The 15,000-nt window shown below is 45.8% G+C and overlaps 1 protein-coding gene across 3 annotated transcripts in view; it reads left to right on the top strand.

Annotated features, from left to right (window-relative positions):
* The first annotated feature begins 5,934 nt into the window (after nucleotides 1–5,934).
* Nucleotides 5,935–15,000, top strand: part of eci2 (enoyl-CoA delta isomerase 2) — a 9,768-nt gene continuing 702 nt past the window's right edge. Inside the window, exons 1-9 of one of the 3 annotated variants that reach the window (XM_076037968.1) lie at nucleotides 5,935–6,161; nucleotides 7,002–7,072; nucleotides 7,656–7,759; nucleotides 8,483–8,581; nucleotides 8,647–8,823; nucleotides 9,879–9,948; nucleotides 13,261–13,363; nucleotides 13,594–13,714; nucleotides 14,758–14,847. In XM_076037968.1, the coding sequence (XP_075894083.1) occupies nucleotides 6,106–6,161; nucleotides 7,002–7,072; nucleotides 7,656–7,759; nucleotides 8,483–8,581; nucleotides 8,647–8,823; nucleotides 9,879–9,948; nucleotides 13,261–13,363; nucleotides 13,594–13,714; nucleotides 14,758–14,847 (891 nt within the window). In that variant the 5' untranslated portion in view covers nucleotides 5,935–6,105. Of the gene's footprint in view, nucleotides 6,162–6,778; nucleotides 6,902–6,938; nucleotides 7,073–7,655; nucleotides 7,760–8,482; nucleotides 8,582–8,646; nucleotides 8,824–9,878; nucleotides 9,949–13,260; nucleotides 13,364–13,593; nucleotides 13,715–14,757; nucleotides 14,848–15,000 lie in introns of those variants that run through there. The other 2 variants (XM_076037967.1, XM_076037969.1) reach the window with 2 other exon arrangements.

Here is a 15,000-nt window from a genome sequence, read left to right as displayed (position 1 = left end):
TGTGTGTTGGCCCTTCACTCAGAATGTTCACCCCAGATGTCTATGTCAAGTCTTGGCTTCAAAATACAGGTACAGGTGGACTTTATTGTCATTGCAACACCTATAAACATGTACAATGAAATTCTGCAATCCCCGTCCAAACATATACACCACAAATACAATACAACATGGTAAAGACAGGACTGCAGGATTGAGAATTGACAGTGGGGGACAGAAAGGGGAGAACAGAAGGGGAGAGGGGGAGAAAAAAAGACACTCTCAATCTATGTTCCTGGGAGGGAATATAGTGTGGGACTGGAAAAAAAAAAACTCAGCAACATGGGCATATATAAAATGTTGCAAACATAGAGACTCGATATCTTGCAAAGCAGGAGGGGAAAAGGGGAGGTGAGTTGCTCCAGTGTAGGCAGCCAGCCAGCCGCAGCCGTTGAGGTGCCGCCACGCAGGCCCGCCTACTGCACTGTGGGATGAAGGTGTTGGATGGGGGTGGGGGGTGAGTGCGTATGTGCGTGTGTGCAAGTGTCCATGAATGTGTGTGTGTGTGTGTAGGCCCCAGAGAGTCGCTTTGTCTCTCCGACTGCTGTGGAGACGTCCCTGATTGTGCTCCAGACAAAGTGAACCACCCGCAGGTGTCCATGAGCGAAGGGGGGGGGAGGAAGTTCAGAGCATTGAACTACTGCTATCTCCTGGAGGAGTTGTTCCAGCAGCGGCCTTGCCCAAGGCCGAGGCAGAATCGCCACAGTCTGTGTGCCAATGGCTTTACCCACCTCAAAAATCATAAGGGGCAGCCTTTGGGGGCCATGGACCACTGCCCTCATCTTCAGAATTTGTTGATAAACCAGGAAAATGTAAAAACCAATCAGCGGAAAGCCTGTTATCATTTATCCGAATAGGTAGACATCTTCGATATCCTCAACAGGTTCCCCCGAACCGGCGTGTCTCGTAGAGAAGGTCTTGTCAATTGCGTTGAGAGACCAGTGGATCAATTCCATGGTTTAGTTTGGAGAGCAGAGCAGTGAGAGGCTCTGAAAGTCACGACAAGACGAGAGAAGCGAAGCAGGGAAGGTGAGGGAGAGGAGAGGAGAGGAGGAGAGTGTCCGCCTTCGTTGAGACCCTGAAGAAAATTCATTGCTAAGCTAACAATCAGAAAGCAAGAACTTCACCTCACCCCGGGGGGAAATAGGAAAAGTGTTGTCAAATTTTTGGAAAGAAGTAAATTCTGTACTGTCTTTAAGAACACAAAAAGGAGATAATTATGATATTGCACTTAAAATAAACTTGGCTTGATTTGATAGGATTCAGAAGTCTTATTTTCAGGGTTTTGCTTTGATAACGAATTAACATGAATTACAGCCCCCCTCCCCCCCCGCAATCGCGAAGAATCCTCGTGATCCATCGTCCGTCCCGTCCGCACGATCATAATATACCGGGACGTAGCGGTGCCACTGCCCACTGGAGGCTCCTGGGAGGAGGAGAAGGAAGAAGAGTAGGAAGGAGCAGCTCCGCTGGGCGGGGTTTCCCTCATAATAGCGCGCAGAGGCGACCAGGGAGGAGAGAACTGTGCGGCTCCGCGGGGGAAGGTTCATGTCGTTTGATGCGCTTTAATTCTACCTATGTTGTGTGTTGTTCCCCCCCCCCCACTCTACCCCCGGCCTGTTCGAGCCCAGGCTCTGGCTGAGGTAGTAGTTTGTGCTGTTGGTCGGGTTGTGACGCTGCCCGCTATGGAGATGACTGCGCAAGCTACTGCCTTGCTAGTGCTGGTGCCTCCGCCGCCACTGGCGACAGCATCCGGCAGAAACGGACGAGAAGGAGTAGAAGAGGTGGAAAAGGGGCAGCAGCCGACGACCTTCTCCAGTGTCAGAAGCAGGTAACACCGTCCACCATTATGTCCACTCTCCATGTTCGGAGCCGATCGACGTCGTGCGTGTGGAAAGTTCAGATGTGTCTCTCCGCCTTCGGTCGGATTCGACCAACAAACCGTGTGGCATTGTTACATGCATCCCAACAAAAAAGTTCTTCTATCGAAGGGAGGGAAGCACTTTGTCCTGCGCTGTTTGTTTCCTTTATCTTTTTGTAACCAGCAGTCAGTTGTTTTTCCTCCCCCAACTCTGTGCTATACTAATGATTCTCGCCATGCATAATGAATTGGACCGGATCGGAACATCAGGTCCATATGTGGCATCGATTGATGTAGTTTTCCACTGTACAACGCGGGCGGGCGGGCGGTGGTGGAGGCATGTAGGTCAGCGCTTCTGTTGCTATGTGAGGAGAAGTGACGTGGTTTCCGCTGCCCATAGGTGTCCCTACAACACAAATCTGCCGTCCCTCCCCCACCCCCCATCCACCCATTCTCATGTTTCTGCTTTGACGTTCATTGTTGATCACGCTGCATTCCGTCACACCATCGCGCGCTCCTTTCCCTCCTGCGCTTTCACTCCCCCCCCCTTTTTTTTTTTCCTGCGCGCAAAATCTGCGTAAAGGTGCACTCCCCCCACCCGACTCCCATTCCCACTCCCACTCTCCTTACTGCCTGCAACGGGAAGTGCAGTCCTGATGTGGGTCACACGTTGCCAGTTAACCCCCCCGAATTTACCGCCCTCAGCGGTATCTGGCTGCTCAACATCATATTAGGGCGCAGGAGAGGCGGGGGGCTGGACTGTGTAATGAACTGTGATTGCCCAGGTAGTCTCAGCGGGTTAAACTAGTGCGGGGGAGAGGAGAGACCCCATCCCATCCACCCCTCACCTCGCGCGCTATAAAAAAAAAAAAAAAAAAACAATTCTCGCCGTTAATCTATTCTCAAAGTTGGCTCTGGGGGCTGGGTCTACATAGTGTGGCGTTTCGACGGAAGAACCACTCGTTGCGCAGATCTCGTCTTTGGTGCGTCGCATTTACGTTACCTTTCATTTTGTAGCTTGAACTTGATGGAACGCACCCCAACTTGGCGGTAGCCGGGGGCTAACTCAAACAGAGTCCACATTGACTCACGTTTCGGAGCAGCTGAGATGGTGTTGTTGCACCCTCTGTTGGTCATTCCAGGTAGTTGATGAAATAAGTCATCATCATCATCTTCCATACCCGCTTACTCCCAAGCTCAGGGTCACGGGGGTCTGCTGGAGCCTATCCCAGCTGTCTTAGGGCGAAGGCAGGGTGACACCCTGGATAAGTCACCAGTTCATCGCAGGGCCACATAGAAACAGACAACCATTCACACACACATACACACCTACGGACAATTTAGAATGTTCAATTGACCTCACATGCATGTTTTTGGACTGTGGGAGGAAGCCGGAGAACCCAGAGAGAACCCACGCAGACACAGGGAGAATATGCAAACTCCACACAGAAAGGTCCCAGGCCCGGAATCGAACCCACAACCTTCTTGCTGTGAGACGGCAGCGCTAACCACTGCGCCACCGTGTCGCCCGATGAAAGAAGTTTGTCCACATAAGACAGACCTGTGTTTCAAATTGCCTGATGGTTACATGTCGCCTAAGCCAACTTGCCGACCATGCATGTTTATTTTGAATAATAAACAGAAACCCGTCCTCAAGGACTTACTTCTGGTCATTATTTATGTTGCACACACATATTTTGAATGCCTTTGGCAGACTTCAAATGAGCCATTTTAATCGTGATTAATTCCCGGATTGGAGTGCGATTAATCGCAATTAAAAAAAAATGAATCGATGCCCAGAATTATATATACATGTGTGTATATATATACATATATATATATATATATATATATATATATTTATACATATATATATATATGCAGTTATCATATGTATATTATAACTGCACTGTGTCTTTTGCCAGACTCGGTGCAGTTAAGCGGTGATGAGGAGTTTTTGCTTTAGCCCTAAACGTCATGGCAGAAAAGCGAAAAAGGACATACTGTTTTCATAGTGAGTGGGAGGAAGAGTTCTTTTTTACGTCTTTCAAAGAAAAATGTTTGTGTCTTATTTGCGGGACGACTGTTGCAGTATCAAAGCGGCACAATGTCGAGAGACACTTGAGAACATGTCATGAAATCTTCGATGTGTACTTACCCACCAGACAGAAAATGTCAGTGGGTTAAAGGCAGCTTTAGACAAACAACTGACTTTTTTCACGATGCCAGTGGGAAAAAAAAAAATCTCAGAACGCAACCGAAGCTTTGTTTAGAGTGGCACATTTTTTGATAAAGAACAAGAAAGCTTTTTCGGATGGGGAGGTTTTTAAGGAAGCTGTGACACTCGTCGCTAACACAATCTTCAAAGATGAGAAACATGGTCCCGATGTCATCGCTGCGATTTCCAAAGTCCAACTTGGAGTACGAGTGTGAGCAGAATGCAGTGCCAGGCCTCCCACCTACATAGTAAATGTGTAGACAAACCACAGAGACAATATTTTAATTGATAAAATAACTGAAACGATATTAAACTAAAATGTTGCACAAAATCTTAAATGTTCAGAAAGAACTTAATAACTTGTTCTGACAAATAGATTGATGTTTTTCTTGGCTTGAAAATGTTAGAAGTGATTGTTTGCACTGCAAATACAGCAGGTGTTCCCCCTGACTTTCAAATGTAGGAGCAAATAAACATAAATACATGTTTTATGTTTAAACATGTTTGTCTTACCATTATTTTTGTGTAAATCATTGATTATAATTGTGGAAAAATAATTAATATTGATATGTGACCAATCACTACTGCTATTATTATTATCATCCGTTCAGTTTTGTTATTTAGGAAGGTTGTAGCAAATAGGTCCAGTGTAGCCCTCCGAACTACTCAGTGCCCATGAAGTAGCCCTCAGTCTCAAAAAAGTTGGTGACCCCTGGTCTCCACCCTACTTAGCATCACTGGAGCTATAAAAGGAAAGCCACCAAGTCCACCATTGAGGCTGCCGCAGAGAGTGCCTCCAGATGGCTTTGGATCAGGAGGAATGAGCCGTGGGCTAATGCTGCTGGCTGAAACACAAGCAAAGGTGTGATCAGCCCAGGTGGGGCTGCCTCAGTGAGGGTGTTATGATGTGATGTTGCGAGACCTGAAACACCCAATGACCTCAGGAACATCACTGAAGATGTGTCGCAGCGCATAGTTCATATATATACTGTGTATGTATATGTATATATATATATATACATATTACAATGACAAAAGGGAAAAGACAAAGACAAAATGTACCTTTATATTTCTATTAATTTATTTATTCATTTGTTCCTCTTTATATCTTTTAATCTTGGCTCTCCATAAGGCATCAACACTTCCTGCTGAAAAAAAAAGAAAAAAAAGGGGGGGGAAACTACTCCTGTAAGATGTTCAATCAGTCAATTAGATTTTTATGGAGTTTTATGGCAGATGTTTTTTTTTTTTCTTCATGTTTTGTTGTTTTTGATGAGTGCACATTTCAGAGAAAGTTCAAGAAGTGAGTTGGGGGTGTGACCTCCCTGAATGAGGCTGTTTGACTGGAAATGGAGCCAACAATAAAGAAATATTCATGCCTTCATTTTAAATGTCACACTTTGTATTCCAGGATGAAATGTTAATTTATTTATTTTATTCATTTATTTTGTTTTTGAATCGCCGTTTTTTTCCTATTAGGCTAAAAAAAAATGTTTAGCCTGTATATATTTTATTTATATTTTATCTTTTTAATCAATAAATTATTTTCTATCGTATTGTTGCTGTAACTCTACAAATTGCCCCTCCTCCTCGTCCTTCTTCTTCGACTAAAATGGAATATCATAAACGTTTCAACTATCATTACACGTGCAATGAATCTGAGAGAAAGCTTTGACGAATAATGTAATGATGTGAGCTGACAGTATAGTATAAACAGATTCGCAAACTGTTTCTGTCCGTCTCCACTCCCGTCTTCCCGAACTTTGACACCGACACCACAGGCTACGATTATTGGCCCCTCGAAGCCGCCGTCGTCGTTGTCATTGCTTCAGAGATCGTATATCGGTTAAGACGCTCTCTACCGCCAGCAGTTTGACATTGTTTTGGTCGTTAGCTTGGAGCTAGCTGCCCCGTCTCCTCTCCCCCTCTCTCTCTCTCGTCTTCTCAGACTTTGGACTTTCGTCCGCCGGGTTCCGGTTTCAAGGTTCCGATGGCCGCCGTCGCCCTCAGATGTTCCGCTCCGCTGCGTTCACTTTACCTCCGACGGTGAGAAACGGAAACTGTGACTGCGTGTCTGATAGCCGCCGTGACGTCTACCGTGGCTGCAGAGGAGGCTGCAGTTGACTGGTAGTTTAGCAGCTCTAGTTAGCAGTGGCTAACTTATTAGCCGATCAATGACAGAGAAAACAACTTACTTGACAGCCATTAGCTTAGCAGCCTGCCGCCCTAGAAGTCATGTAATGGTTGTGTTTTGCTGAATGCTAACGGCTAGAACTACTATTGACCTTTGCCCCAGTTCATGGCGGTGAAGCCGGTTAGAGGTTGGACCGATCCGCGTCCTCACCTGCTGCTGGCGGTAATTGGTCGGTTTTTATTCTTTGTCGTCAGATGAACAACGACGATTAAACAGGTCAGGTTTGGTGATGATTGAAATTCAAACACAATTATTGGGGTGGGGGCACCAACCATTTGTTCCCTTAACCCCTCAGTCACCACTCTCATCCCCACAATAATTCTTTATTTCAGAAAACGATGTGACCTGAAATAAATCTTGTATTTACTCAGCGCTTGCCCTGCATTCAGGGTCACTGGTGGGGGCGAAGTCTCTCCACAGTAAGGGGGTGGAGCCTATCTCAGTGGTCTCGGGGTGAAATAAATTCGCACTCGCACCTCCAGAATGAGGGTTCCTGAGGGCGGAGCCAGAGTCATATGAAGGAAACCTTGCCCACAGGGAGACAGAAACCAGTTGTGTGACCGTTGTTCTAAATCATCTCCTCGTATTTGTTGTGAGTGTTGACTTTTTTTTTTTGGGTGGGTCATAAGATACGGGGAGTTTGTTCAGACGAGGTCAGAGAGGAAGTTCACTCCCAACCTTCTGCCCGTCAGCCCAATGAGAATCTCCAGTGTGACCAGTGTTCCCAGTGTGACCTTCCACACCACGTCCAGCTCCAGGATGGGTGAGTCCAGTTTGCAGCTGGAACGAAACAGTAGATTAGAAGAGGAATAGAATAGAATTCCCATCAATAATCCCACATTGGGGAAATATGCACAATTAGGTACAGCAACAATATAGTGCAAAGATAAGAAAACATCTATTTATTACAAAGAAATAAAATTAAATAAAGAAAATATTTATAGGGCAAAAAAGGGAAAAACGAACAAACAAGATATTCAAATCATATGGACAGTTGTATGATTTACAAATTTAATGAATGTAATTACAAGTGTTAATCCTACACTGGGGAAGCAATATATAATTTATAGCAACAATGAGGTGCAAAAGAAGGAAAAGTATATACATGAAAAAGTCAGCAGTCAGCCATTGTGGCTAACAGCTGCTAGTGCCGCCCAAGAGGTGTGTGTGTGTATGTGTGTGTGTGTGTGTGTGTGTGTGTGTGTGTGTGTGTGTGTGTGTGTGTGTGTGTGTGTGTGTGTGTGCGTGTGTGCGTGCGCACACAGAGAGAAAGAGCTGTGTCATCTTTGTGTGTGTGTGTGTGTGTGTGTGTGTGTGTGTGTGTGTGTGTGTGTGTGTGTGTCCAGGTGTGACCGTGGAGCAGTTTGAGGAGGCCAAAGGTCGACTGTCCACCCTGAAGAAGGACCCTGGCAATGACGTCAAGCTGAAGATCTACGCCCTCTTCAAGCAGGTGAGCAGCTCCCCTTGGTGGCTGAGACGTTTGGTTCGGTATGTGTCATGTTATGGAGGCAAGACGCACTTAATTGAATAGTGCTTTTTAATTTCACGTGCACTCAGTACGCAATGTCTCATGAACGTTTTCATCTCTATGCATACAACCTCTGCTGGTGGCTTGTTGTCACTACAACCAAACTTGAATTACAGCAACCTCGAATGGCCAATATATCAAAACTCACAACAGTATGGAATCTCAGGAGGGCCCAAATTAAATATAAAATCTGTTGGAAAAATGAAGGAAATAAGAGTGTCAATATAAAGACGAATAAAACAAATAAAAGAATGAATGAAAAAAAATACAGAAATATTAAGGTAGATTTTGTTTCCTATTTTGTTGCTGCTTTTTCCTTTCGTATTTGCTTTTGCCAGTTGAAATGGGTTGTCAATGAAACCGCTATGTCCAGGGATTTATTCTTCTTTATTTTTTCACAGTTATTTCCTTTGTTAAAAATAATTTAATTATTATATTTACTTTATAGCAACAATGACGACAACAACTTCAAAATAAAACGAATATTTTATAACATAGTAATAATATAAATATTAATATATAATAATTATTATATCATATATGATAATAGTACAATCAATTTGGCCCTACTGTCATTCCACAGTTCTTTTGGGTCTGTAAACAACTTCCTCCCTCACATCTCTTGTCCTGTGGCTCCCCCTGCAGGCCACTCAGGGTCCCTGCAACACCCCCAAACCAGGAATGCTGGACTTTGTGAACAAGGCCAAGTGGGAGGCCTGGAAGTCGCTGGGCGTCATCTCCCAGGTAACCACGGCTGCACGCAGCCACTTCTCTACTGTCCAAAATGCTAATGCTAATTTTTTTTTCAGGAGGATGCCAGGCATCAGTACTGCGACCTGATTGGCTCCCTGGCGGAGGCGGAGGGCGGGGCAGTGGCGGCAGGAAGTGGGATGGCGGCATTCCAAACGCTTGAGGTGTTGGTGGAGGACAACATCACCACCATCAGACTGAACCGACCAGAAAAGAAGAACGCAATCACCACCCAGGTCAGTGTGAGTGAGTAATTGGGTGAGTGAGTGTAGCACCTTCCATTAGCTTACCATGATCGCTAAGAAGAACGCCATAACCACCCAGGTCAGTGTGGGTGAGTGTGTTCTGTTAGCTTAGCAGCTTCTCCTAACTAAGAAGAATGCCATCACCAACCAGGTGAGGGTATTACCCCCCCATTCACTCCAGCAGCATAAGCAGAGCATCTGCAGAGCAAAACACGGCCATTAAAACAACCTTGTGCAGGTTCATATGAGTCGCAGAGCGGCCGCACCTCAGAAGCGTCCCAGAAGCGTAAAAATGATATGAACAAGGTTATAATCGTTAGCAAGAACGAACAAAATAACGAAAGCTAAAAATTGAAAAAACAATTTTGTTAGCTGAAAGAGACAAAAACTAAAATTACAAGACAAAAATGATAACTAACTTGAACTGTTTTGTGTGTTTAGAAAACAAACTAAAACTAACTTAAATTGAAGTCATATTTTCCCTTCGTTTTTGTCTCTGTCAAATGAATATTTGTCTAGGAAAATTTTATTTTTATTTTTTCTTTTCCCTCCCCCTTGTCCTGTCTGACCATAATGATAAGCAGAAGTGTCTCTGAATGTCTATGATGGCTGACAGATTTTATTCTCAGAGGTAAATCTTGGGAGTTGAGCCACACGGGTCACACAGGGAGGAAAATTTTAGTTTTAGTTTTAGCAGCACCTAAATGCACCTCGTGTTCTGCGGTGTCACCCCTCTTTCACAGCGGTAGGTTAAACGAACGTCTCACAGAGCGGCAAAGTCCGACATGGGACTTTTTTTTTCGAATATGATGTGGAGAGTGATAAAAGAAAGTGTGTGTGTGTGTGTGTGTGTGTGTGTGTGTGTGTGTGTGTGTGTGTGTGTGTGTGTGTGTGTGTGTGTGTGTGTGTGTGTGTGTGTGTGTGTGTGTGTGTGTGTGTGTCATGTTAGCTAGCCAGCTATGCTAAAACTTACTCTGTGTGCGTGCGTGCGTGCGTGCGTGCGCGTAGTTGAACTTGACATTGTTGTTTTCAACTGGTGTTGTTAGATGTACAACGAGATCATCGCAGCGCTGGAGGAGGCAGCCAAGGACGACTCAGTCATCACCGTCTTCACTGGTATACACACACACACACACACACACACGGTCATCACCGTCTTCACCGGTATACACACGCACGCACACACACACACACGGCCATCACCATCTTCACCGGTATACACACGCGCACACACACACGGTCATCACCGTCTTCACCGGTATACACACACACACACGGTCATCACCGTCTTCACCGGTATACAGACGCACACACACACACGGCCATCACCGTCTTCAACGGTATACACACACACACACGGTCATCACCGTCTTCATCGGTATACACACGCACACACACACACGGCCATCACCGTCTTCACCGGTATACACACGCACACACACACTTGCTTACTCATGGCAGTCCATCATTATCGATGACGACGTTGCTCCAAAAAGTAAAAGTATGGATGTCTACTGGGGTGTGTGACGGCGGTGCATAGCCATGTGGCTGTGCAGCTGGAAATAGCTCATTCCCTGACTACAGGTGGAGCTCCCATGTGCCGCTCAGCAGTCAGGGACTGGAGTGCTGTTGGATTAAAATTGCATTTCCTCAGGAGGGTTTTCAGGTGGTCCTTGTGGCGCTTCTTTTGACTCCCAGCAGATCTCTGACCGACTGGAAGTTGACCATGGAGGATTTGCCGCGGGAGGCGGTGGGGAGGCATACGGATCACATGCCCGAGCCAGCATAGGTGTTTTTGCCCAAGGAGAACGGAGATGCTAGGTGTGTGGGACCGGTCATAGATGTCGATGTAGGGCACCCTGTCTTCCCAGGACACACTTGGGTTACTACGCAGACAACGGAAATGTGAAAGGCCTCGAGAGTATGTAGGTGCCTCTGGTAGGGGGTCCAGATGTCCGATCCATACAGCAGTGTGGAGAGGCAGATCGCCCTCTACACAGCTACTTTGGTAGAGGTGGTGAGGGTCCTGTTCCGAAAGACTTTGGAGCTGAGCCGACCAAAGGCAGCAGAGGCCAAGCTGATGTGGACCTGTATATCATCGTCAATGTTGCAGGAGGGAGACGGGATGCTGCCGAGATAGTTCAAGTGTGGAACTGTGACAAGGGAGTGACCGTCAATGGTGAAGTTGGGCACACTGTATTGAGGAGTCGATTCTTGAATAACAGTCTGTGTTTTCTTGATATCGACTTGCAGACCTGCGCTGTATATAGAAGTGACTACATTTACCGCTGTAGCGATTCAGGCAAGTGGGCGTTGAGAGCACAGTCGTCTGCATTACTGTAGCTCCAGGATGTGCTGGGTGGTGGTTTTGGTGAAGGCCTGGAGGTGCTGGATATTGACGAGGTGCCATCCACTCTGTATTTTATCTGCACCCCGTCAGAGGGGTGGAGGTGTTTGTAAGAGAGGAGGGTGACGGTGGAAAGGAAAATGTTGAAGATGGTAAGGGTGAGAACGCACCCTTGCTTGACCGTCACATCCACACTGAAGAATGGGACCTGTTGGACCCCCAATGCTCATGCAGGCTTTCATCCCGTCATGGAGGGTGCTGGAAGATATTATTGAACCTTGGTGGAACACCCAACTTCCTGAACACTTCCCACAGCAGTTCACTGTTGACCGTGTCGAAGACTTTGGACGGGTCGATGCATGCCAGGTACAGGTCTCTGCGGTGTCCTGTGCATTTCTCCTCAACCTGTCTAGCAACAAAGATCATGTCCGCAGTACTACACTCACGCCTAAAGCCACATTGAGACTCCGGCAGGATGTTTTCGGGAACACGGGAATGCCAGACGGAAAGGCATGATCCGTGCCAGCACCTTCCCGGCCACTGACGTGGGGGAAGATGCCTCTACTGTTGCCCGCAGTCTGCTCTGTTGCCTTTGCGCTGAAGATTGCAATGATTTTAGCAACCTTCCGATCTTACGGGACGACTTCAGATGACCAGATGGAAGTGGTCAGACGATGTAGTCTGCAAGTCTTCAAGCTGGCGATGGCTTTCCGTATCTCAGCAAACCAAGGGGATGGCGGGGGGCGGGGGGTCCAGGCCAGTGACGGGTGGCAAGTATGGGAGGTCGTCAAATATGTCCATCTGGGTTGGGTATGAGGTGTTCACACACACGCACACACACACACACACACACACACACACACACTAGGGCTGCAACTAATGACTATTTCAATAGTCGACTAGTCACCGACTATTGAAATGATTAGTCGACTAATTGGATAATTATTAATTATTTTCTTAAATTTAGCATGAGGCTGCTTTAATTATGTGGTAAATGATAAACACAAGAAAGATGGGTACTTAAATAAATAAAAAAATACATATTTTATTGATCTTTGCTGCTGATAGGCTGGTTCATAAAAAATGACAAATTGACAGGTACAGTGCTCAATCCGTAAGTTAAGTTAAGAATAGTTGTCCCTTATCCTTTATAAAAAAGTTTCACATAGTTTGAACTGCTTTGTTACCAATGAGCGTTAGAAATAATTTTTACATTGTATTGAAATCTTTTAATTGAAAATATTTTTACACAACAATCGACAAAGTGCAGGACGGATGGCTTTTTACAAAGGAGTTAAATAAATCAAGCTGAAAAGAACTAGCCATCCTGATTCATAGCCTGCTACTCAACACAGCCAGTGTGCAGTTGTTGTGAACGGGTCGCGCAGTGGCATCGCCCGCACCGACGTAGATTATGGCTCAGAGCGCACACTCTATGGAAACGAACGTGCGTTTGCGTCGATAATAAAGTTACGTTCAAGAAGGTTAAAAAAAAATACGGGGGGAAAACCCCGAGCCAATACGTCTATGTCTGAGACTTTGGCATGTACCCTACCGCTCGGTAGAGACGCTATTGCACACGTGCGACTACTCGGTAGAGAGATCGCAATGAAGTGAGATGGCTCACTCCACTGGAGAAAAAAAAACACGTCTGGCGACAACGGTCGACGATGGAATTCGTTGTCGACCATTTTCACGATCGTTTTTTGTTGACGTCAATGAATCGTTGCAGCCCCAACACACACACGCACCATGAGTTTTAGCGTAGCTTGCTAGCTGCTTCCCTCATCTCTCTCTTAGTAAGCTATTTCCTTAGCCTCCCCTTAGTTTTGATCATGTATGCACGATTAAAAGAATGAGCCGCTTACATAAATGTACAAAGGGTAGGTAGTATCAGCTTCAGCTTCAGCGTACGGCTTTTTAGTCAATATAGTTTTGTTGTTGTATCCTTTTATCTGTTCATTTGTATACGTACAATTATGACCGAATAAACTAAGCTAAACTAATGCTAAGCTAACAGAAGGTGGGAGTCTGTCTGAATTTGACTTATACACACACACACACACTGTGCCTCTCTCCAGGTGCTGGTGATTTTTACTGCAGTGGAAACGATTTGACCAACTTCACCAAGATTCCTGAAGGGGGCGTGGAGGAGATGGCCAAAGCGGGAGGAGACCTGCTCAGGTGACCAGTGACACACCCACCATCTGATTGGTCCAATCAGAGCTCGACTTTGGGAAGGCTGGGCATTCTGTGCCTGTCTTTTGTTTTGTTTTTATTTTACCTTCAAGGAGGTCTGAGCTAACCAAATCTAGCCGTGTGAACAGCTTCCTGACTCACCTGCTGCTGCTGCTGTTTTTTCTTTTTGTTTCTTCTTCTTCGTTGGTTCCACCCCCCCCCCTCGGCTGGAACAGGAAGTACGTGAAAGCCTACATCGACTTCCCCAAGCCGCTGGTGGCCGTGGTGAACGGGCCGGCGGTGGGGATCTCCGTCACCGTGCTGGGACTCTTTGACCTGGTCTACGCCACTGAGAGGGTACACACACACGCACACACACACATAATACACACTCAGACACACCTTAAGGTCCTTACACACCGGGAGTGAATTCGCCAAGCAAATAATTTGCGCTATTTTAAAACCTATTGAAGTCGATGGACTTCTGACCAATCAAAAGTGATGTTGGATGGTCGATGACGTCACATCAACACGTCGACGATGTTCTCTCCCTCTGCGAACGCGGAGCCAGTTGACGACAGACATTCTGAAGTACTGGCCAAATTTCACAGGGTCAACTTGAACTCACCCATTTCTTCTTGTGTCGTTTTTTTTTTTTTTTTTTTTAAGCTGTGGTGTATAAAGCAGTGTTTCGTTCTACGCATGTAAAACCAAAACTTCTCGGTCACCAAAAAAAATTCATATATTTTCTTCTCTCGGTTTAAATCTGTTCCTGAAAAGCTTTCTAAATGATAAAACCATCCAAAGCAAAATGAAAAAATATTTTGGCGACGGGAACTTAAATAACCGCCGCTTCTTCATCATCTTCCACCTGCGCCGCCACGTATCCACCTGATCTGTAGGTCCACCTGACGCACACGACTCGCCCTCTCAAGACACGAAAAAATAAATAATAATAATAATAATAATAATATAGTATAATAATTCTAGCAATACAATAAGCAGAAGACTACACTACCACTATAAACTAAGGTAGTCGGCGTTAGAAAGTCATTCATTTAACGGCTGCAACACCTCTCTCAAGAACAATATTAGGTGAACCCAAAGACTTCTCTTCTTTTTCTTTTTTGATTCAACCATCACCAGGACGTCATCAGTTGAGGATGTCGTCCACTCCGTTGTTTCTCCTTCGGCGCGACAGAAAGAGCCCCGAACTTGAGTCGCGAATAAGCGTCTAAAATTCGCTTATTCGCGTCGCCCTTGCTTGGGTGTCTATAGAAAAAAAAAATTGCTGGCGAAACATTCGCCTTTTCACGTCGCTTATTCACGTCGCTTCGCTTTTTGCCCCATTGTGTAAGGACCTTTAGACACACACTGAAGTGCTGTTGTGTCCCTGGCAGGCCACCTTCCACACACCGTTCAGCCAGCTGGGTCAGAGTGCTGAGGGCTGCTCCTCCTACACCTTCCCCAAGATCATGGGCACAGCCAAGGTACACACACACACACGCGCTGTTAATTTTAGCACAGCCTGCTTTTTTGGCATTAAAGCTAAGCTAACAGAACACACACACACAAACGCTGTAAATTCTACCATCACTGCTAGCTGTTTCCGTAACCTTTCTGAGCTAACGGAACAGAGGGTG

Source organism: Nelusetta ayraudi, unplaced genomic scaffold (genome assembly GCF_046127955.1).
Source record: "Nelusetta ayraudi isolate G7.1 ecotype Tasmania unplaced genomic scaffold, CSIRO-AGI_Nayr_v1 ptg000053l, whole genome shotgun sequence".
NCBI lineage: Eukaryota > Metazoa > Chordata > Actinopteri > Tetraodontiformes > Monacanthidae > Nelusetta > Nelusetta ayraudi.
Note: the sequence above shows the minus strand (reverse complement) of the source record. Positions and strands in the feature narration are given on the sequence as shown.